Source organism: Filicampus tigris, chromosome 4, assembly GCF_054856515.1.
Source record: "Filicampus tigris isolate MCC_2025a chromosome 4, RoL_Ftig_1.0, whole genome shotgun sequence".
In the NCBI taxonomy this organism is placed as follows: domain Eukaryota; kingdom Metazoa; phylum Chordata; class Actinopteri; order Syngnathiformes; family Syngnathidae; genus Filicampus; species Filicampus tigris.
This window is the reverse complement of record NC_141220.1, coordinates 10,201,870-10,224,006: the sequence shown is the minus strand read 5'-3', so window position 1 is coordinate 10,224,006 and position 22,137 is coordinate 10,201,870. Positions and strand designations below refer to the sequence as shown.

Below are 22,137 nucleotides of genomic sequence, written 5' to 3'. Positions count from 1 at the left end.
TTTATCATTAATATGTACAAACTGTAGGAGGTAAGAAGCCAAAGTATGTGGAGGAAAATCCAAAACATGCAAACTAAGCTATCCAAAACTTTTAACCTTAGATTGACTGCAAGGAAAACCTGCTTCCCACGAGTCCACCACAACATTAACCAGCAAATTCTGTGAAGACACAGCCCTTCCAGATATTTGTTTCAAAATCTTTTATCAAGAAACAATGTTACACATTTTGTGTAGTTAGAATCCAAATTCATGTGAAATATGGTACACCGTCTGTTCAAAAATAGGTACCACTGGCACTGTATACCAGCTTTCAACAAAAACACTCTTTCACACTCAAACGTTACTTTTTGAAAATGAGACTTTGCTTTTGATGGAAGGAAATAAATATTGGGGAGAAGGAAGGGAAAAATGTCACTTGCATCTAACGCCAGAAACATCTGTGCATATTTTGCTTTTAAAGGTTATTTCTTGATCAACTTCTACCAAAATCATGTATCCTCCAAGGTCATTCTGTTTCAATGTCATGTATCACACCTTTCAGTGATTGAGAAAACAAGAGGAGAAAAGTGAACATAACATTGTGTATGCCGCTGTGCTTTACATGAAGTAATGTCAAACACATTGTCCTATAGCTGGCCAGGTGACTGGAGTCTTTCTTGTCCATGACAACAATTTCAAGTGATTCAGTTCATTTTTTCCTCTTGGCAGTCGTCCTTTTCATCTCCTCTTGCTCTTTTCGCTCCTCCTCCAAATCTTCTTGCACAGCCAATTTTAGACTAAGACAGGCAAGGAAAAAAATGACAGTGAGTAAAGGCAGCGCAAAGGCCACAAAATACCCGGAAATGCAAAATCAAGGCAATCCATTTCGTTACCTCCTTGCTTCTTCTTTCTGCATATCTCGCCAGCTGCTCTCCATGAATTTGAGAGCATAATCACTTTCATCTCTGTATCTGTGTGGGATGGTAAAAAAAATAAAATAAACAAATAAATAAATCATACAATCATTGACTTGATAGTAAAAGATGTGAGTAGATCAGCAACCCTTACTTGTTTCGGTCATAGCCAAAGATTTCCTTAATGTGTTTGGAAACCTCCGCCTGCTCATCATCTCCATCATCAATAAAGTCATCCATTTCAGAATCATAATCCTCTTGCTCCTCATATTTTCTCTTGTATGCTATAGTGATGGGTGGTAGTGTTGTACCTAGATAATAGATCAAGAAAAAGGAAACAATTATGTCTGTTATAACAATGCAGTTTTAACTGATCTAACTAGAAATGCATAGTCATAGACAACAAAGGACTATTTCACCGGGAATGCCAATTGATAATACTGTACACATACTACATATTTGTCGCAAGGCCGTTGATAATTTCGAGTTTATTCTAATAGCTTTCGTAGTTCAAAGTGCGCCCGCACTTACATGTATTGATGCAACGATTAATCGGGTAATTATCAAATTAATCAAGAATTTTTTGGGTAACCATTTACTCATTTCGAGGGAATTTGTTTAATTCCTCGAAATTTCAGTCTCCCAACAGTAAATCTTCTGATTTCTATAGTCTTCCATGAAAGCAGACTGCTTATCTTTGAGTTTTTTCAAAATAAGACATTTGCAAACATCAGCTTTTACTATGTAAAACAATAATCAACATTCTTGCCAATTCTATGACATGTTACAGACGAAACCAGTATCTGAATCATAATTCATTTACGTTTGTGCATCTTCTGCATTTGAAATACGGTCCTGTTTTTGGATAACAGGATGAAAATTAAAACTTTTTTTTTACCAGATTTATTGATTAAGCAACAAAACAATCAATGTATTAATCGATTAATAAAAAGGTTGGTTGCAGCCCTACTTACAAGCAACACCTGCATGAACCCAAGTTACATATACGACAGTATTATTCAGTGATTAAATCATTATAAACAAACCACTTTCCATGAGGTTCCTAAAGTGCTACAATAATGCTGGTAAATTTAAAAAAAAAACTGTTTCAAAGACTGTTTGGTTTGGAGGAATAAAGTAAATCGCAGTCTTGCATTTTCTAAAAGAAAAGAGGAAAAAAAAAATCTGGCAAAATCATTGTTGTTTTTTGACTGCCCCTCGTATATATTACTGAGCTGAATGCATATGGAGAATTAATCTGAGTTGATTTCAAACTGCCTCAAAACAAACAAACAAACAAAAAAACATAACTTTCAAGTACATCCAAAAATGAAAAAAATAAATAAATAAATTACTGCACACACCTTAGTTACTTAACCATTGCTATTAGAGTAACTATGTATTATCTTGTTCCGTACTGTACTGTACTGTACTGTACAGTGATCCCTCGCTACTTCGCGCTTCAACTTTCGCGCCCTCGGTGCATCGCGGATTTTTCAGAAGCATTCATAACAAATTAAAATTGAAACAACACAGCCATATCGGCAGCTATACTGCAGAAAGACGCATTGTTTCAAAGATATGAGTTGACTCGGAGGCTTTGTACATACACACAGGCACTCATAAAAGGCGGTGACTGGATTTACACAAGTGGCTTTACTTTTTCCACTGTGTACTATATGTGAGCTGACTGGGTGTGCATCATCGCTCTCGTCCACTATTCAAATGTGCCGTTGATTTAGTCAGAGTCAAGCCGGATACGTTCTCCTCCGTATTTGTAATGATGTCTTTGCTCTTATAAAGTTTTGTAAAAATCGGCTAGTACAGTACAACAGCTGTGTTTATGTCGTGAGCGCAGCGCGCTCCCGGCCGGTCGGCACGGACGACTTAGACATCGCCAAATAAAGTGTGAAAGTGTTTGTTAGTTTTGTCTTAGGTTGTCTTAAAATAGCTTACCTTAACTACAATCCCGCGTTGCATTTTATCCAACGGACTTTATTGATGTTATCGTGCAAAGATAAAGTTAATGCGGCGGCCATGCTTCTTCTTCGTTTTTAAATGAAGTAGGAGGCAACAAAGGGAACAAAGAAGAAGAAGAAGAAGAAGAAGAAGAAGCGGCCGTTTTTACTTTCACTTTTCACGACGACCACGACAAGCATTTTAAAGTGCAGGATTGGATAAATTACACTATGGTATTCTAGTTAAGGTAGGTCAATTTTATGATAAAAATCAAAACGTTTTAACGTAGTTTTTAGCGAACGTTCCGTCGTGATCGTCAGCTGCTGCGGTTGAAGCTCAATTCTTATCACAACCTGCAGCTTTGTATCTATTCTTCATTTTACATTTTTCAAGTTAAATTGATTGTGTAACAAGTATTTAGAAGTGTGGGAACCATGCCAGGGTTCGCAACAGTGTAACAGAGGCGCAAATCCCCCAAAATAAAACTACAATAAATATCATACAAAATAATAATAAGTCCGACGCTACTTCGCGGTTTTTCACCTATCGCGCCAGGTTCTGGTCCCCATTAACCGCAATAAATGAGGGATCACTGTATTGTCTTTTACCTGGTGGTCTGTTCAGAGGTCTGGTTGGGCCTCCTGCCCTGGGGGCCATGCCAGGTCTTTGTGGTATGCCTGGCCGAAGGGGAACACCAGGTCGGGCCCCGCTGACATTTTTGGAAGAGATGGTCTCAGACACCACAGTGCACTTGGGTCTCCCAGGTCCTGATCCAAAGCTGCCTGAGGGTTGCCTGTTGGGTGGGGGGCCTCCGCCAGGAGCTCGCCCTGGTGCGATTGCTGGCCCTGCGCTAGAGGTTCGACCCTGTCCAAAACCTGGTGGCCGGCCCCCTCTGCCAGCAGGATGAGCCTGTAAGCCACGACCACAAGCCTTTGGCGGCGGTGTGACCGCTGGCCTTGCCTGAGGTTGGTTCCCTTCTTTAGGACGGCCACTTGACGGAGGTCTGACCATGGGATGACCACTTGATTTGACTGCAGGATTGCTTGCAAACCTCGGTGGTTCTCCTTTTCCTGAAACTGGACGCTCTTGCTTTGCGGAGCCACCCTGAGTAGGTCTGTTTTTTTGTGGGTTGCCATTTGAAGACTTGGGTTCTCTGACAGGCGTGCCATGAGGCCTGGACTGAGGTGTGCCTGAAGGTCTTCCTTGCGCGGATAAAGTGCTCTCTTTTTTTAATCGAAGGTCACTTGAAATGCTTGATGCATGACTCGACGAAGGCTTAGGGACCGCCTGTTTGGCTGAAACCTGAGAAGTGGCTTTTGAAGGAATTGGGATCTTGGGTCGGTCTCTTTCTCTCTCACCACTGGTGACCTTTGAAGGTGTTGCTACAGACTTTTTCACTATCACATTGGACTGATTGGGCCTTTCCGCTAAACTCTTTTGTGGTTTAGAATTCTTCGGCTCTTTTTCAGACACGTTTTTTCTTAGAGTATTAGAAGTAGATGGAGGCTTGTATTCTCTCTCCGTCTTTACGTCTTTGTTGCGGCTCCTTGCTCTGCGTTCCATCTCGAGCTCCTTTAACTCGTCAGCTGTGCGGAGCCTTTCTTCCTTCACTACCTTTCCTTTTAGCTCCACCGGCTCGTATTGCTTCTTCTCAGCCAATTTGAGCAAGTCTGCAAAGTTCATGCGAGGTGGAGCAGTCTTTGGAGCGCCGCTAGTTTTTTTAGGGGAGGCTCTGGAGCCACTAGTGCTTCCACCAAAACTTGAGTCTTTGCCGGGTCTTAAAGGTTCTGGATCTTGTTCAGGCTCGGAATCTGTCTGTTCATACTCATAATTGTCTTCATCATCCTCTGGGTCAACTGAGTAATTTCTAAATTTTTCTTCACTCTCTTTTTTTTCCCTCTCAATTTCCTGCTTTGTCCTCCTCTTCTTTGGAACATCCACCACTGGGATCCCGTTGTAACCTCTGAAATTGTCTTTCGTTCTCGAAGCCATGGCTCTCGCTTTACGATCAGACTTCAGCTCAACCCTTTTGGCCAGAAGATCTTCCTTTTGTCTCTTCAATTCAGTTTCTGAAAACATATATAAATACCATTGTATAAACAATTCACAATGTACTCAAAACAATTTGCATTTCTTACCTTTGACTCTGGCCTCATTTTGTCGCTTCTTCAGGAGTGCCTGCACAGCAGCAGGATTGACGCCTTTTGACTTCGGGTCCCTTTTAGGGGGACCGGCTTGTAAACTATATCTTTTCTGTTGAAAAAAGGAGAGCAAAAATTATGTAGAGAGAATCTTCTCCAGTCAACATTTGACATGAAAAGACAAAGCAGGCTTTAATGGCTGAAGTTAAAGTCAGTAATGTCACCTACTACATGACTAATGGCGCCACTACAAAATGTTATTCTTATCCTATAAAGTTCGGTCCAAACCTGATGTTCCAGTTTTTTTTGTTACATCTATTTGACTAGAAATCCCCCACAATATCACCCAAACCAACACCTCTCTCAAGACTTGCATACAATAATATTAAGAGCCTTTTTATTACGTATCCCCCGAAACAACATACAGACAGCTCATAGTGGTGACAAACCTAAAAGTGTGTCTTAGTCTTTTTAATTGCGGGTCTCAGGGTTACAGTTGCCCTCAAAGGGCCCATTACAACTACAACAGCTGATAAATATCATTATATGCCCCTGCATTCAGTTATTATCATGTTGAACGTTAACCAATGAAGTGATGGGTGACATCAGAAGGGGGAGTAGTGACACATACTCAACTACAGTGGGACGTGATGCTCCACATGACATACAATTTGGAGTACAGCCAAAATTTGGGTTTAAAATATGCCTGCAAGTTGGAAAACAGGTAACACCTAAAAATAAGATGAGCAAGGAGGATTAGTGATGCTATGTTTATTTTTGTTTCAAGAGTGTTGTATTGTTTTTAGCATAAGCGTAGAAGGTCGACGGTAGATCTGAGCAACTCCGGTCTTCGAGGGCCGGTATCCTGAATGTTTTGATTCAAATTATCAGGCTCGTTAATCAGCTTCTGTGGAGCTTGCTAAAGAGTTGATCATTTGAATCGGGTGTGTTGGAGCAGGGAGACATAAAACATGCAGGATACCCTGCATTTGCAATTGCCCACCCCTGGTTAGAGTCTGCTTATGCTTCTATGGCAACAAATAACTGCGTAAATGTTACTTCGTCGCGTCAGTTCATGAGTGACATCATGGAGCGGTGTACTATGCGCATTTGTACTTAACGCAGTTACTCAATCTAGTCCTTTATTCAGTTTAACTTAACATACTGAGACAACCGTGGCGATCTAATACATGCTATTTTAATTGGCGCATGCAGAGCAACTTCAACATGCTACCAGATGTGGAAGTTAGCAGCAAGTTTGCTAACAGATGCGTCATTCGGAGACGTCACTGACAGCCAAGATGAGCTGGCATTTGTGTACCCACGGTTGGAGACGAACCCCCGTTTTTCTCGATATTCAAGAAAAGATGTTTGCTCATTTCACTTACTTGAATAATGCCGACGTCCTGGTTTTGAGTGGCGATTGACAGCACGTTGTCAAAGTCCATCATGTTAGCAGCATATAGTGTCAGCTGTCTTTTGAAGCAGGAAGATGTGAGTTTAGCGTCCTGCCACACAACTCACACAGCTGTAACACTGGATATGGCGTGTTACGCGTAAACGCCACGTATCTCTTATTAGGAACTTATTAGAGAAATGGGTCAGTTGTGTGGCAAACAGTGAGGTGCAAAACTACAGTACTTTGCGCCTCAATCCTAGGCTAGCATTGAGTAGCAAAGTTAGCTAACACTACGTCAGGGGTAACCAAGAAGCCTTGGATGTGAAGTCGCCGAAACATTAGACTATGAGAAACACTTCAGTCAAATTCAGTCATTCTGAAATAAAACATGAACAACTCAAACAAACACAATAGGCAACTGGTGTTTGGTCGACGATAGCGACGTATAACGCCGAAATGCCAAAGGACTCGGAGGCAGTGCTGCGGAAATGAGCTAGTTCAATGTTACGTACTTCCGTGTTTGAAAGCGCCATTCGGATTCAGTTTAGACAGGCCGGGTTTATTTCTTACATTAATTCTAAACATAAGGGGATGTAATTTAAGTTACATTAAAGTTTTATTTTCAACATCCAGTATTACCAACCTAGTGTCACCAAACGACCTATGATGGATGGATAGTTTAATAGTTGAGCTTGTTAAAAAAAAAAAAAAAAAACATTTCCGCCTGTGACATGGCTCCACCACGCGAGGGCGATATCATTAAGCACACGTCATATGTGATACCTGGAATACTCCAGAACAGGACCGTTTGCCCTTTTCCCGTATTTATTACAAGTACAAAGTAAAAGAAATTAATCACGTTTCTTCATAAAATATATCCTGCAAGTAGATTTTGTGGGCATGCTACTGAATTTGTTTTTATTTTTAATTGTCTTATGAATGTAGCATTTCTTTATTCGCAAACAAAAAACGTCTTCCAACCCAACTTTTTCCTTTAAAAAAAAAAATCAACTCACTATAAGTCCATAACCTTTCTTAGAAATAGAAAGAAAATGAAATGAAACGATAATTCTATGAAGGTAATTAGTAATGAATTAACTTCCTGCAATGTATTTATTGATTCATCCATTCATTTATTGGTGAGGAACAGCGGTTCAGATAACTGATACATTTTTTATTTACTGTGACCAGCTGGTAACCGATTAAAAAAGATTGATTTATTTGTTTTTCCTACCCACCCATCCATTATCCTAAATGCTTATCCCCACAAGGGTCGCGGGCACAAGGTATCCCAGCTGTCTTCGGGCAAACGGCCCTGAATTGGTTGGGACAAACAAAGTCCGCACTCACAATCACAGGGGCAATTTAGAGTGTACAATCAACTTACCATGCATGTTTTTGGAAGGTGGGAGGAAACCGAAGTTCCCGGAAAAAAACCCACGCACGCAGGCACGGGGAGAACATGCAAACTCCACACAGGTAGGCCGTAGCCGGGATCGAACCTACGACCTCTGGACTGTGAGGCGGACTTGCTAACCAGTCGATCACCGTGCCGCCATTTTTTAACTAGTTTATTTTATTTGTGCTTATTACGGATCTCTTGCAATGTTTTAAATTGTTTCACGGCATACAGTTTTAAAAATTTTTTCTGTAAACAAAGTTGAATTGAGTTCAGAGTGCTGTATTAGTAAATGAAAGGATGAATAGATGTTGGTGCTAGATCAGTGACAAGGTCTCCCCCTAGTGGGACTTTTACGCTATTCGTATTAAAACGTTACCCTCGCCTACTATAAATTGAACATATTTGAAGTGTATGTTATTTGATTATTATCTACGTGTACGACTTAACGAGCTATTTAAGATATATTTATGAACTTTATTATATCTTCAAATATTACACTAGCATAGGCTAATAAAACATAAGTATCATATGCAACAAATAATTCTAAATGTGACATTCATGACGCTTTTTTAAAATGTATGTCAGCAGATACATGGAAAACTGTGAAGTCTTAGTGTTATGAGAACTTCAACTGGTCATATTTTTTGGATTAAAACACTTATATTTTGTTTTTTGTTTTGTTTGTTTTTGTTTTCATTTCTTTCATTTTACTTACACAAATTCAATGGCGTAGCTCGATGTAAATAAAAGGCCATCTGCTCCCAGATGTAAACATAAGACAGGCCCTTCCTATCTGGGCGTCACTCACATTTGTCCCGCCTACTAAGGGTCCAGTGTCCCTTCCTATTGGTCAACAGAGCCAAGCTGCTCACCTCCTACAGTATGCCTGCCCGCCCACCGGAGAGAGGACAAAAACAATCGGCATCTCTTCGCTGAAGAACCTAAACAAGAGGACATAACCTACATCTACCTACACAACGTCATTACTAACGTCCTCGACATGGTTTCCCCAGTCACTGTGGTGAGTATCACGTTCACACTAGCGTTGACAAAACGACTGGTGCTGATAGTGGTTGCTAGTGTGATTAGCACAATCGTCCCATAACAAATCGCTGCATGCTTAAAAAACGCTTGTATCATTGTGTTGTCATTGTCGAGTCACCAGTAAAATATGCGTATTTTTGCGCCGTTACTTGTGCATGCCATGTTATACATGGATACCATGGAGGATCCAACGTAATCTCTTTCGGGGACAGCATAATTAATACTTTATGATGCGGTCTACAGTAACAATAAGGTTCTTCCAACACATATATGTTGTCCGTGTCGTCGTTCCCTACTTGTATACGACGACATACATCGGGTGTGTTTTAAACGCAGCAAGAGCAAGTGTACAATCTAGACATTTCTACCAATTCCTAAACTAAAGGGGGAAAGTCACGTGACGACCTTTTGTGTGTGAGAGAGTGTGTTTTCTTTCTTGCGCTTCCAATGACGCATGCGCCATACATAACTCGGCTTTCATGTGTAATAATGCAGCAGCTGTACTTAGCATTGTTTTGTATAGCGTAGCCTACTAATGCCATTACATATTGCTCTAAGTGTCAGTGAGGGAAGATGGTCATTCTAACCAATAGTTCCTTTGCAGTGGCCATGAAGGATTGATGGTGTGCTGTAACTTGGCCCTTTGCAAGTAAATCCTCAAGTGAAGCCTGTGATTATTGTGAGGGCAGGCTGTGTGAAGGAATGCATGCCAGGCAGCCTAGTTCCCATAGTGACGGTGATGCTGGTCAAGCAGTGTGAATTTGTTAAATTAATTTAGACCCAGCCATGGCCCCTGATGGAAAATACACTCGTGCGCTGTCTGAAATCGAGGTGCCAGCTCAAGTTCACCAAAGGACAAAGCTTTATGTTAAGACAACATAAAAGGACTGGCAATCAGTTTCCACTACGTTATGTATTTACAAAGCACCATTCTTTATAAATGTAAAATAGTATATAAAACAGATGTAGGCCATGTATTCTGTTCCTTGGTCTTCAATGGGGACTCATCCAACTTAATCCACCTCTAAATACCACCAGTGTCGAGTTGCAATTGTAGAAACCATCAGTACAGTTCTATACAAAGCATAACGTAACACACAGCCTCAGAGCAGTTCCCAACACACATGATTCCCCCAGTCGATGTAAATGTATTACAGTAGGTGCACATTGATCGCTAATCAATAATAGATTAATGTGCATGTTGAAGGGGCATTTTGCTGGAATAGAGGGGGCATATACAGTGAGAAAGGTCCCAAATCTGAAAATGTATAACAGATGCCAACCTTCTTTGCACTTTCCATTGCTGTTATAAGGCAACATGGCGAGCCAACGGCCCTTGTTTTCTTAGTATTCTGCGCTTCCAAGCCAGGGGCTTGGGTACGATCCCCAATTTGGGGGGTTTTTTTTTGGTTCCATAATATCAGGAACAGCATACTCGGGTTTGCGCTTCGACCACTCTGTTTTTGATACAAATGAGGGACACTGCACGGATTGGCTGGGAAATGTCTACTTCCATCCCACAACAGCGCACAAAGGTGTAAATGCCCCTTACGCCCAATTCTACCTGTGCGCAGTCTATCAAAATGCCAAAAGAAAGAAACTCCACCCATGCGTACGGTCAGACTGTGCTTTGTGCTAGATTTGTGCCCGGCACGAAAATAGGGCCCATTGTATCAGGATGCAGTGTTGTGGCATATTACATGGGAATTACTTTATTATGACTCATGTGCCACTTGTCTGCCAAGGCCATCCTATGTTTCACATCTCTATTTATACGGGCATATACAGGTGGTTTATGTTTCTCTGTATCATGTTTCTGACACTTGAGCAACATGAGTCAGACTGAATAATGGATGTCTTACTTATGGGATGCCATTTAGTGCAGGGGTGCTCAAGTGCAGTCCTCAAGAGCCCCTATCCGGCATGTTTTCCATCTCTCCCAGCCTGCAACACACCTGATTCAGATGATCCGCGCATCAGCAAGCTTTGGCCAAGCCTGATAACGATCGTGATCATTTGAATCAGGTGTGTTGCAGGAAAGGAGAGATGGAAAACAGGCTCTTGAGGACTGGACTTGAGCACTCCTGATTTAATGTTTTACCTGGGTTTTAAGGTTAAGAGTAGCTGGCAACTGCACCTTGATGAATCCTATCCAGTGTGATACATTTCAGGACACTATTTAGTATGTATGTATTGTTTCTACTGTACCAAGTTTTGTCTTGCTATGTTTTTCGGTTCAGGGATTCACAGAAAATGCATAGCATGCATGTAACGCTGTACTGTTTGCTGTTATTATTTTATGATTTGGAACAGATCTTTGTGGCTCAAGGATGTTGTCATTTATTTAGCTATGGTGTTTGCAGAGTATTTTCTAAAATTATTCATCCCATAAGGCTTTTTTGTAAAGAGTAAATTAGTGACTAAATGTACAACTATTTGTTTGGAAAAGGAATGGTCAGAGCAATGTGCTATCAGCAGCTATGACATTTCCTCCGAAATTATGTACCTATTTTCCGGACTATAAGTCGCTACTTTTTTCCTAGGTTTTGAACCATGCAGCGTATATAAAGCTGTAGCTATTCTGTGGATTTTTCTCCCACCGCTAGAGGCGCTCTAACCGGAATTACAATACAAAACAATACAATTGCCATTAACAGGGTGTGACTGCAGTGGGAGGAGTTCAAAAGGCAAGGGCGCTATGCACTAGGCTATGCATTACGTGGTATGCCGAAGTAGAGCAATAAAAGGTGGACCTTTACTGGCAAACTGGAGTGGCAGTGGGCAATGAAATGAAGATGTTGTTATCCTTTCGGCTTTTCCCCTCAGGGGTCGCCACAGCGAAACAAGTGCACGCACGATTTACATTGATTTGGCAAAACATTTTACGTCGGATGCCCTTCCTGACGCAACCCTATTAGCAGAGAAGTACTAGGGGTGTAACGGTACACTCGGGTGTATTAATACGTTTCGGTATGGCATGTTCGGTTTGGTCCACTTGCGTTCGGTTTGGTCCACTTATTAGCGCGAGCTTACGCACGGATGCTGTTTGCATGCGGTAGACGAGAGTGGCGGCACAAAAGAGAGAGCCAGAAAAGAGCCAGAGCTCGAAGATCCCCGCGGACACTGCGGTCTCCTGTTTGGGAACATTCTGGCTTTCCTGTTCCCCATCGCCGATGGGGAAAGGTGCGTGAATAAGTCTGAAAGTTGTGTGCCGACATTGCTACATGAAATCGCTATATTGCGGTTAGTGGCTAGCACGTCTAACATGCACGGCTTCATCCGACTGTGAATGTTTCTTAGAAGAGGAAGCAAGCAGTTTTTTCAGCCCAAAACGTCTAACTTAAATAGCGAGATTTATCATATTGTAGCGTCATCCAGGAACACGCCGTCAGACGTAGTTTAATTATAAGTTTTTTTTTTAATCCAAGTACAACTGCTCACTCTCTTCTTTCTCCGCTGCTCCACTTGCTTGCCGTATGATGCATTCATGAACCTCGGAAACATCACAACTCAGCAACACACAAATCGGACCACCACACAGATAACCCAATTTGTTACAATATGCTGCTGAACAAAGATTTCAATGTCTAAAAAGTGTATACAATTTCATAGACTTTTTAAAGTTACTGTATTTTTTTCATTATAAAAAGAGTTTTAATATAGTTAGCAATAATTGTAACTGTTATTGTATGTATTTTTTTCAATCACTAAAAGTGTATATGTACTGTAATGACAACTTGTCTTTTAACTTGAATACTTAGGTGTGTCATAGGCTATTGCTGCTGAGTGTTTAAAGATTCCAGTGCCTTCATAATTTACAAAATGAAGAGAACTTTATTGTTGGTGGATTTTTTATTCTGGTGTAATTTCTTAGAATATCACCCGAATGGTTCGCTTTTATTTATTTTTTCTAAAAAATGTACCATTTATTTGTCATCTTTTCAAAATAAGCATATTTTTTAAAAAAAGCATCCGTTTTTTTTGGACCGAAAATATACCGAACCGAAGTTTCCAAAAAACCTAACTGAACCGAAATGTGATTTAGCGTACCGTTACACCCCTAATAAGTGGTTCTGTTCCGTTTTAATCAGCAAAGTTGCTGCCATGTTAAAAGGCAGTGTTAGGAGAGAATCTGTTCAGGTATATACATGTACATTTACAGTTCAAAATCATTCTGTAAACGCAGTAAATATCACATTTTTCAACATAGATAGGTGCAGCTTATATAAAGGTGCGGCTTATATATTGTTTGTTCTTTTTTTTCTTTTTCAAATAGAGTGGGTGCTTATATAAAGGGGCGGCATATAGTCCAGAAAATACAGTACCGGTAGTTATTTTATGCTGCATTTACTGATTTCTTTCCTAGTGTTCCTGCGGACATAGTTGAAGCTTCACTCAGACTGAGTGGAGTCAACTACATTTTTAAACGACATCTGAATTTGATGCTGTCAGCTCTAACTTAATTGACTGCAGAGTAGCGCAATAATGATAAAAGACTGAAGGCACTTGGCCCATTTATGCAATTAATGACCCAGCAACGATTTGGTTTGAAGTTTTTTTCTCTATTTTGTCTTCTCTTGTTGGTCTTCTCCATGTTCTTATTGCAAGGCATAGAGCCTTTTTGTTTATGATGCAGCGCTGCCTCAATTAGGTAGATTTTGTTGGTTTACTTGACACAAACAATAGAAAGGAAGTAATAACTTATTCCTGTTAAATTAGAGCAAAGTCACCGGTACTTGCTTCCTTTTCTGCATCCTTGGGTCAGATATTACAGCATTTTACTTTTTAGCAAACCTCTCGAATATTGAGTTTTATACTCAGCATATAAATAAGATACTTTTGTGATCAGTTAAGATCTGATCAGCTTGCCATCCATTTCCCACCTCTTTAATGTCACAGAAGACGGCCTTATACTTTGACTCACAGTTTTATGTACCAGTAGTTAAGAAGAAATACAGTCTAATTTTCAAGTTGAATTACAGCTTTATTTTTTATTGTTATGTTATGTTATGTTATTTTATTTTGGAATAAATGCTGTCGGGAGGCAACTGTAAGCAGAAAGTACTTTTCCTCGGTAAAAGTTAGTGTAATGTATACAGTTGTGATCATAAGTTTACACATGCTTGGAGAATGTCTAAGATGTGTAAGATTCTTTAAAGGAAACATGAGTGATTGGGCAAAACACGTTTTATTTTGAAGTGGATTCAATTTAAACCACAGTAAAAGGTATTTCAGAATAGCACAGTCATTAAACAAAACATAACAATAAAGAAAAATGAGATTGTCCATGTTCATTCATTTTTTCCAAAACAATTGACAATATTCTAAATTGCCAAATTCTGCCAGTGCATGTAAACTTAAGAGGACAACTTTACCTGCCTAATTTGATCTGTATATTCTGAAAATGTGACACATATGGAAATCAGTGGTTTTTAGACAACAAATCAGTTTGTGACATCGTCAGCTCCCAAAATGTAGAGGCAGATATAAGGGAATAGTGCTCTGTTGATGGAATAAGGTAATGGTACTGTAGAGGAGGAAGGACAGGGAGAAACTGACCTGACTGGCACAGGAAGGAGGAAAGAACTGCTGATGAGGACACACAATAGCAGACAAGCGCATAGGATTACAGGCTCTAAGAGAATAAATAACCTCTTGATGTGCATTTTTAGTTCATTATGACTGTGTGCAATAAATCGTTCTTGTGACCATGTGTTTACATTATTTGAAGGTACCGGTAGGGCTAGAACAGGGGTACTCAACAGGTAATCCCTCGGCCACATCCGGCCTGCCGACCGCCTGTTTGTGACCCCTAAACTGTTACACCCCTTTCCTTGATCAGACGAGTTGGTAGCTTTTCGAGTTTTATTTGGCTGCGGAGATGGGCACTTTACCCTTTTTTTGCCGGTCCGTCCTCCGTCCGCGACCTGGGTACCCTTCCATCCTCGACCCCTCCATCCGTGATCAGAAAAATAATTGTCCTCCGACCCATCCTCGTCCTTTTAAAGCGCTTCCATCCTTACATTCGCCCCCCCCCCCCACCCCCCACTTACTTAAAGATTGCTGTTTGTAGCAAAAAGTAACCAAAAGGTGGCCAAAAACCAAAAGGTGACAAATTTGCTCCCTTCTTATTGCACATTTACAAATTTTAAATATACAGGAATTCAGAAAAAATTGCACATTCCGTACCCTAATTCTAGGTCTTCATGTAATCCTGGTGTGTGCATGCGTGGACTTTATCCAATCCACACTCACGCGCACACCTACACACACACCCCCACACGCACACACACACACACATAAACACACACACTGCAAGTTTAAAGCTCCGATACTTGTAGTATTTCCTTTTTTCCTGTGGTTCTTTGTGTTTATATTTAAAAAGAAAAATGTTCTTAATCCCCTCCTGATATATTTGTTTTGTACTCATGCAATATTTTTCCATGAAGCAATTCATGAAGCACGCTTCCATAGTTCCTCAGAAATTAAGATGCATTGTTTTGAGATTATGTGACTAATTTGGCCATTGAGTAGAGTATTTTGAAGGAAGGGCATTGCTCCATTAGATACTACGGCTAAAAACGAGTGTATTAACTCTTATTCCACAAATGCAATATTTATCAGAATGCCTTGTTTCAACTAGTGGGCTTGCATAGAACATATTCTTGAAAAAAATATATTTGGCTTGACTTGACTTTAACTATGAAAATTCACACTCATGGCTGGTGGTGTTTTGCCTCTGGTACTATGTCAGAAGTCTTTGGTACCTTACACTCAGGGCAGCGAGTCTGGAGAAAAAGTATCGAAAAAGCCGACTTAAATGGTCATCGTGAAAGGGGTTATTGTTCCTCAACTCTCCTCCACATCACTTGACCATTGCTAAATCCGGTTGCTCCTCCTTCAGAGTATCCCTTCCTCATGCATACTCCTGCTTCCTCTCTTCTGCCCCACTTATTCTTTTGTGAACGGTGCAGTCAAAGTGTCGCTTTAGCTTTGTCAGACAATGCTCCCACTGCATGGTTTAGGAGAGGGACTTCAAGTTGCCGGTTCTTGCAACATGCCCTTGTATCAGCCGTTTTCCTCCATGGCCCCCTTTCTTCCCTTCTTCCCACTCATCTCATCTTTCTCAACTTTCACACTCAAATCAACAACCTTCATCGGCGCCGACCACCCATCGCTTTCTGCCTTTGGATATTCAATTCTCAGAACCACGGGTGGATGTCATTTCTCGAGGTGTTAGGAAACAGTGCTTTGATTTTTTTTTTTTTTTGGGGCGTGTAACACAATGTACTTGGGCCTCATGCATTTTAACGGAAACAAGCAGGACTGTTTACATAGTCGGGAGTATTCAAGGGCACAAGCCTCAAGTGTAAAAGAAGTACTGGGAAGAAGAGAGGAAAGAAAAACAAGATGTCTGGTTTGTCGAAAAAGAGGAAGAGAAAAGGTTATAGGGAGTCATACAATGGCATAGACGTAGATGTTCATGTGTAAAGCCAGTTTCTTGTTTGAGTTTAGTACACAATGGTGTGTATATCTTCCCTAAGACCACAAGGAGGACAGGCTTTTCTTGCGCAATCTAACGCAAACTACTCTTGCACATAATGAGAAGTACTCTACTTTGAACTACTGTTTGTCTAGACATTGTTTCCTGTATTATTTTTATGGCCATTAATAAATAATAAGAGACAAAGAACATCATAAAAATCAGAGACACAAGAGCATCACATTAAGACTGTAATGATCTACATATTTAATCTGCTTTCAGGTCAAGAGTGAAGGCCCCAAGCTGGTGCCATTCTTCAAGTCAACCTGTGTTTACTTCGTCCTCTGGCTGCCAACCTCAAGTCCATCCTGGTTTAGCGCACTTATCAAATGTCTGCCCATCTTCTGCCTCTGGGTGTTCCTGCTGGCACATGGCTTCAGCTTCTTGGGGGCTCACTCCAGTGCTCGCAAGATCCTTGCCGGCCTCATCTTTTCTGCTCTGGGTGACGCTTTCCTCATCTGGCAGGAGCAAGGCTACTTCGTCCACGGTGAGAAGAAATGTTACAAGCTGAGTTGCACAGATGGCAATGAATTTGACCCCTTAAAGGGCAATTCCTTCAACTTTGTCTTGGAAAGCACGAAAATCCAACAGAAGTTGTCAGAAATTGTGTTAGTTGAGTGTCATCATACCTAGAATTGCCTTATCACTGGAGAGGTACTCTAATTGCTCTATTTTCGTGCCCAGCGCATGTCTTGTGCAAAACGCAGTCCCAACTGTGCGCATCAGTAGAGTTTTATCTCTTGGTATTTTGTAAACAGGCACAGGTAGAAAGGGGTGTTTTCGCTGTGGTGGGAGTGAACACACCCGACTTGTGTCCCAGCCAATGGAAGCAGCTCCCCTTATCCCCTCTAAATTCAGCACAGGAGAGGCGCACACAGTCTTTGACATTGCGGAAGCAGAAATAGACTCGCTGGAGTCCATGCAGAAGATGAAAGCCTGTAAAGTACGGTCATAAGGAACTGCAAGCAGACCTCCATGGGTGGATGATGTAAACTTGGCCAGGACAATCACAGATCACTGCTGTGAAGAGGCCGCCTTCCACGCCTATCGTTCGTGTCCTGTAGAGACCAGACCTTCCCTGAGCTGGTCTTCGGTCTACTTTCCCTCACCAAATAGTTGGTGCGCCAGGTCCCTTTGGAAGAAAATGCCCTCAGTGGAGCGTACATACGCTATCTACAAAAATAGCGCTCTAAAAGTTATTTTGACAACTTGGGAACATACTGTACCTGTACCTTTTTGCATCAGGAGGTATTTTCACCTAGCAGTGTTTTTTGCTTGAGTTTTTCTTTTTCATTGTTGTGAAAGCAAACAGACCTGTGCCCTTCAGTATCCTTTCATTGGTGTTGTACAGAAACAATACAGTGCTGTTGATTGGTCAACAGAGAATTGTGACTTCTGTTTGACAACAGGACTGGATATTGAAGAAAACCAAATGCCTTTGAACAGGATAAGATATATAGAATAAGGATGAAATTGATGTATACCATATGTAAATACTGGATTTAATTAGTAGAAGGGCACAAATGTGTGTATTGTTTTATACAATTCTCAAAGAAAAATCCATTAACACTCTCATGGTATTCAATCAATATCATGATATTTCACTTGATATATACCTACTGTCGGTGATGTAACTAACGACCACCACTGCATGAAGCCATTACTTAAACGCAATTCATACCGCTTGAATGATGGAGGTTAGTGCGTGTGTTTGGAGTTTAACTATAGTTTTATACCCTGGCTCAATGGACATTAGCATTAGCAACATAAGGAAACAGATAGTTCAGCGATTGGCTGGTAACCAGTTCAGGGTGTACCCCGCCTATTGCCCGTAGACAGCTGGGATAGACCTCAGTACGCCCGTGACCCTCGTGAGGATATTCAGATATTCAGTTTAGAAATTGGATGGATGGAAACAAACAGTTCCTGGAAGCCAATCATTGTTCCTGGCTAAGAGGCTAAGATTGAAGTTCGGAAGAGAGTTCATACAGGAAACAGCAAAACAAAGTCACGCTGCACATGACACACTGGTGTATACAACCTGACATTAGGCTTGATAATTTATAGGCCTAATGGCATGTGCAGTCTTGCTTTGTTTTCTGCTGCATACGCATAGCATTGTACTGTACCTTGAGAATTCATAGACTAAGTAAAGACTCAGACGCATTTTACCTTTGTCTGCCACGCCCATATAGATCTGTTATGAGAACACTAAGGGCCTGATTCGGTAAAGGTAAGTTTGCACAAAAAATGGCTTGAACTCGGTTACATATTCAAACAGATGTGGAAGCTGATCTACTAACTGGGCGCATCCAGGATTATGTTGGGCAAAATTGTTGCAAAGTTGAACTGCACATTCTGGGAGGAGTAAATGCAAATAAGTGAATTTTGCCCATGCAATGTGATTTGTCAGACCTAAGACGGTTGATTTTGTATCTTCAAATACCACATCTGAAAGGCATGTGCAAATCAACAATGTTGTGCGTGCTGATGATTGCGGTTGCGTTGGTGAACAGGAGACACTCGCAAAATTAGCGGCAAAGACCTTTTCCCCTTGTGTAATCTTTTATCTTTTTTTAAATGCCAGAAACAAAAACTATCGCGTCATATAATCTATTCGACCATGCAATTTTGGATCTTCCGAAGGATCTAAGAGCTGACTTGGAGCCAGTCACAAGAAGGAGTCATGTGATATTTGCCTATGAAAAAAAGACTCCTGAGAATGTCTTGGTCATATCGGCACACGGCAGCAATTGGTGCTAGCCTCTCCCAGATCATTTTTTGGGTGTCTTGTCCCACATTATAAACACAATGTTACGCAGGATGAACAGGTTAAATTTCACATATAGTCGCTGTCATGTGAAAAACACTTATCTCCATTTTTTTTTCATTTTCTTATTTTTACATGAATGGTGTTTCCGCGTTACAGACATCGCATTAATGTGAAAATTAAAAAAAGTTTCCAAAATTGGAGCTAAGTGTTTTTCACAGGACAGCGACGATATGTATTCTAGATGTTTTCTAGGCTTTCTATTGAGACTGATGTTTTAATTATTTCACAGGTCTGCTGATGTTTGCCATCACTCACATCCTCTACTCATCTGCCTTTGGAATGAAGCCCATCAATGTGCGCGCAGGGCTGGTGATCACAGCTGTGTCCAGTGTGAGCTATATGCTTCTCTACCCTTACCTGTCAGGCCCGTTTACCTATCTGGTGGCTGTCTACATTGCTCTGATCGGCTTCATGGGCTGGAGGGCCATTGCGGGTCTGCAGTTAGCCAATGACCTGTGGACCTGGACCAAGCTGTCAGCCTGTCTGGGCGCTGTGCTGTTCATGGTATCCGACCTCACTATAGCCGTCAACAAGTTCTGTTTCCCTGTGCCCCACTCGCGGGCTATCATCATGGCAACCTACTACGCTGCCCAGATGCTGATTGCTCTGTCAGCCGTGGAATGCCAGGATGTGGAGGTTGCGCGGAAGAGAATATGAGGGGCCTCTCTGTCTCTGTGACAAATAGGTGGTAGCTGCTCCCCGAGTGATCATAGACACATTTCACTACCACATCACCTAGCCTCAGTCTTCATCTCCATTGTTGCCATGGCAACTGGACCACCACAGTCTCGTATGATAGTCTCACACCTCTTCCTTACTATGATGCTGTGGTAGTATTAACTTCAGCCTCTCCCAACAGCAGTCCTCCCTGCCTTTTCTGATCCCTGAATGGAATGCCTCCTGCTACTTGATGACCGTGGATATGTGTACGGTATTGCTAACATACCTGACAGAGTATTAGTTCTTCTTTTTTTTTTCTTTTTTTTTGTTTAAGGGTAGCATGCCATTGGGGACTTTAGGGAATGTGTTGGGGGTTGGTCTGGATTTATTTTATACCTATACCTCCATTACTTTAGCAATACATCGTCTTCACACTCAAGACACTTAAAAATCAACTTAACTTGGTCCAGAAATGCAATTCAATATTTGTGATATTTTACAATTTTTCATCAGGTTTGTGTGTAAATTTGTCACATTTGTGTAGATCCTCATTCAACCAGGTCAAAATTATCCCCCAAAGTTAGATCGAAGGCAGCTGAAAACCAAGAGGTGCATTTGCCTTTGATTTAACTTCTGCGATGTAGCCATAGCTGTCTACAAGAAGGGATTTCTAACTGACTTGCCCATATTGGACTCCACACTTGAGTTGATCCTGTCTTCCCCTGTACTGAGGGTGCTATTTATTTATTTTTTTAAGGGAAGTAAGCGAAAAAATAGTCTTCGCAAGATGTTGTTTGTGCCCTGTACTAGCCATTGCGTTTTGGGATTAAATATTAAACAGATGAATCCATCCGTTTTCATCCATCTCAGGGGGCCGCCGTTTTAACATTTTACAACCCTCTGCTGTCGACTGAAATTGACGTCACAATTGCCCTCGGACTTGCATTGTGAACGTCACGCAACCAAACCCAGAAAACAGGTGAGCTTTGCCCTTTGTAAACGAATGCAGTATTAATCAGAATGCCATGTTTAGTCTAGTTGGGACACATAGAACATACTCTTGCGAAGAACATTTTTGCGTCTAGTTCCACTTTAAAAGTCGAGGCGTTGTATTACCTGCAATCCCCTTCATTCCACTCACACATAATCATGATGTTGTTGTTTGGTCTGCTATTCAACAACCTTAACAACATACCCAGTCTGTACTGTATTAGAATTCTGAATCTTAACTCAATCCAAATTATGTGGAGTTGGTATGTTGGTCAGGTAAAACTCATTGGCCATTCATTTGTGAATGGGTGTCATTATCCTTAGGAGTGATGGATGATCTGTCGAGGGTGTAGTCCATTTTACTCCAATTTGATCTGAGATTCACTCCAGCTTTCCTTAGACCGGTGTGATATAGGCAATACTGAGCTGCAAATGTTGGCATTATGAAAGAAAAGTTATTTTAAGTGACCAGCAATTGTGTCACGTTGACTGAAATGAAAGTGTTTTCTTAATGAAATATGTGTGTGTTCAAATAATGTATCTGGGCTCTCAGAGGCTTTTTCTTAAACCAAAAAGACACCTCTCTTGTCATGCGAACACAGGAATTTTTAGTCACCATCCTTAAAAATGATTATAGCAGCCCTTTCCGCACAGCTTACAGGCCCCTCCAAAAGTATTGGAACTACAAGGCTAATTCCTTTGCTTTTGTTGTACACTGAAGACATTTGGGTTTCAGATCAAAAGATGAATATAAGGCAACATTTCTGAATTCCAGCTTTTATTTTCGTGGTTTTACATCTGGATGTTAAACAACTCAGGACAAAGCACCTTTTTTTTTAAGCCACACACTTTTCGAGTGAGTAAAGTTATTGGAACATGTGATTGATGGTGTTAGTAGTTCCTCGTGTGTCAGGTGTTGCCATTTCGATTGATTGCTTGAACATTAGATAGTCCTAGTTTTTGGCTTTGGGTTTCACCTATGAAAACTGCATTTGCGGTGAAGCAAACATGAAGACCAGAGAGCTGTCTATGGGAGAAAAGCAAACAATTTTGATGGTGAAAGAAGATGGAAATTGACCAGAGCTATTACACAAACACTGGGCATAGCCAATACAACAATTTGAATGTCCTGAAAAATCAAGAAACGACTGGTGTACTGAGCAACAGACATCAAACAGGTCGGACAAGGGTTTCAACAGCAGTTGAAGACAGAATCATTGTGAGAGCTGTGAAGAAACATCCAAAGACAACAATCAGTGACATCGCTGCCAAC

General features: G+C 41.1%; 2 protein-coding genes across 3 annotated transcripts; one reads left to right on the top strand and one right to left on the bottom strand.

Annotated features, from left to right (window-relative positions):
• Positions 1–185: 185 nt before the first annotated feature.
• On the bottom strand, positions 186–7,047 carry spty2d1 (SPT2 chromatin protein domain containing 1). The gene is made up of 6 exons (XM_086029562.1): positions 6,382–7,047; positions 4,991–5,105; positions 3,461–4,921; positions 1,048–1,204; positions 873–950; positions 186–776 (listed from the first exon to the last, which is right to left on the bottom strand). The coding sequence occupies exons 1-6, from the start codon at positions 6,442–6,444 to the stop codon at positions 689–691; spliced, it is 1,962 nt and encodes a 653-aa protein (XP_085885688.1). The 5' UTR covers positions 6,445–7,047; the 3' UTR covers positions 186–688.
• A 1,612-nt stretch (positions 7,048–8,659) lies between these two features.
• tmem86a (transmembrane protein 86A) lies at positions 8,660–21,404 on the top strand. 2 transcript variants are annotated; one of them, XM_086029025.1, is made up of 3 exons: positions 8,660–8,815; positions 16,604–16,868; positions 19,444–21,404. In XM_086029025.1, the coding sequence occupies exons 1-3, from the start codon at positions 8,795–8,797 to the stop codon at positions 19,869–19,871; spliced, it is 714 nt and encodes a 237-aa protein (XP_085885151.1). In that variant the 5' UTR covers positions 8,660–8,794; the 3' UTR covers positions 19,872–21,404. The 2 variants fall into 2 exon arrangements, with proteins under 2 accessions (XP_085885151.1, XP_085885152.1); XM_086029026.1 differs by lacking the exon at positions 8,660–8,815 and adding an exon at positions 15,990–16,216.
• The last annotated feature ends 733 nt before the right edge of the window (positions 21,405–22,137 follow it).

Excerpts from the sequence above, each read along its gene's own strand:
- spty2d1 (XM_086029562.1), bottom strand. The coding sequence starts at position 6,444 with ATGATGGACTTTGACAACGTGCTGTCAATCGCCACTCAAAACCAGGAC. Across the intron at positions 4,922-4,990 it reads AAATGAGGCCAGAGTCAAAG|AAACTGAATTGAAGAGACAA; the intron begins GTAAGAAATGCA and ends ATATGTTTTCAG. Across the intron at positions 951-1,047 it reads TTTGGCTATGACCGAAACAA|ATACAGAGATGAAAGTGATT; the intron begins GTAAGGGTTGCT and ends CATCCCACACAG.
- tmem86a (XM_086029026.1), top strand. The coding sequence starts at position 16,124 with ATGTACTTGGGCCTCATGCATTTTAACGGAAACAAGCAGGACTGTTTA. Across the intron at positions 16,217-16,603 it reads AAGCCTCAAGTGTAAAAGAA|GTCAAGAGTGAAGGCCCCAA; the intron begins GTACTGGGAAGA and ends ATCTGCTTTCAG. Across the intron at positions 16,869-19,443 it reads GCAAGGCTACTTCGTCCACG|GTCTGCTGATGTTTGCCATC; the intron begins GTGAGAAGAAAT and ends ATTATTTCACAG.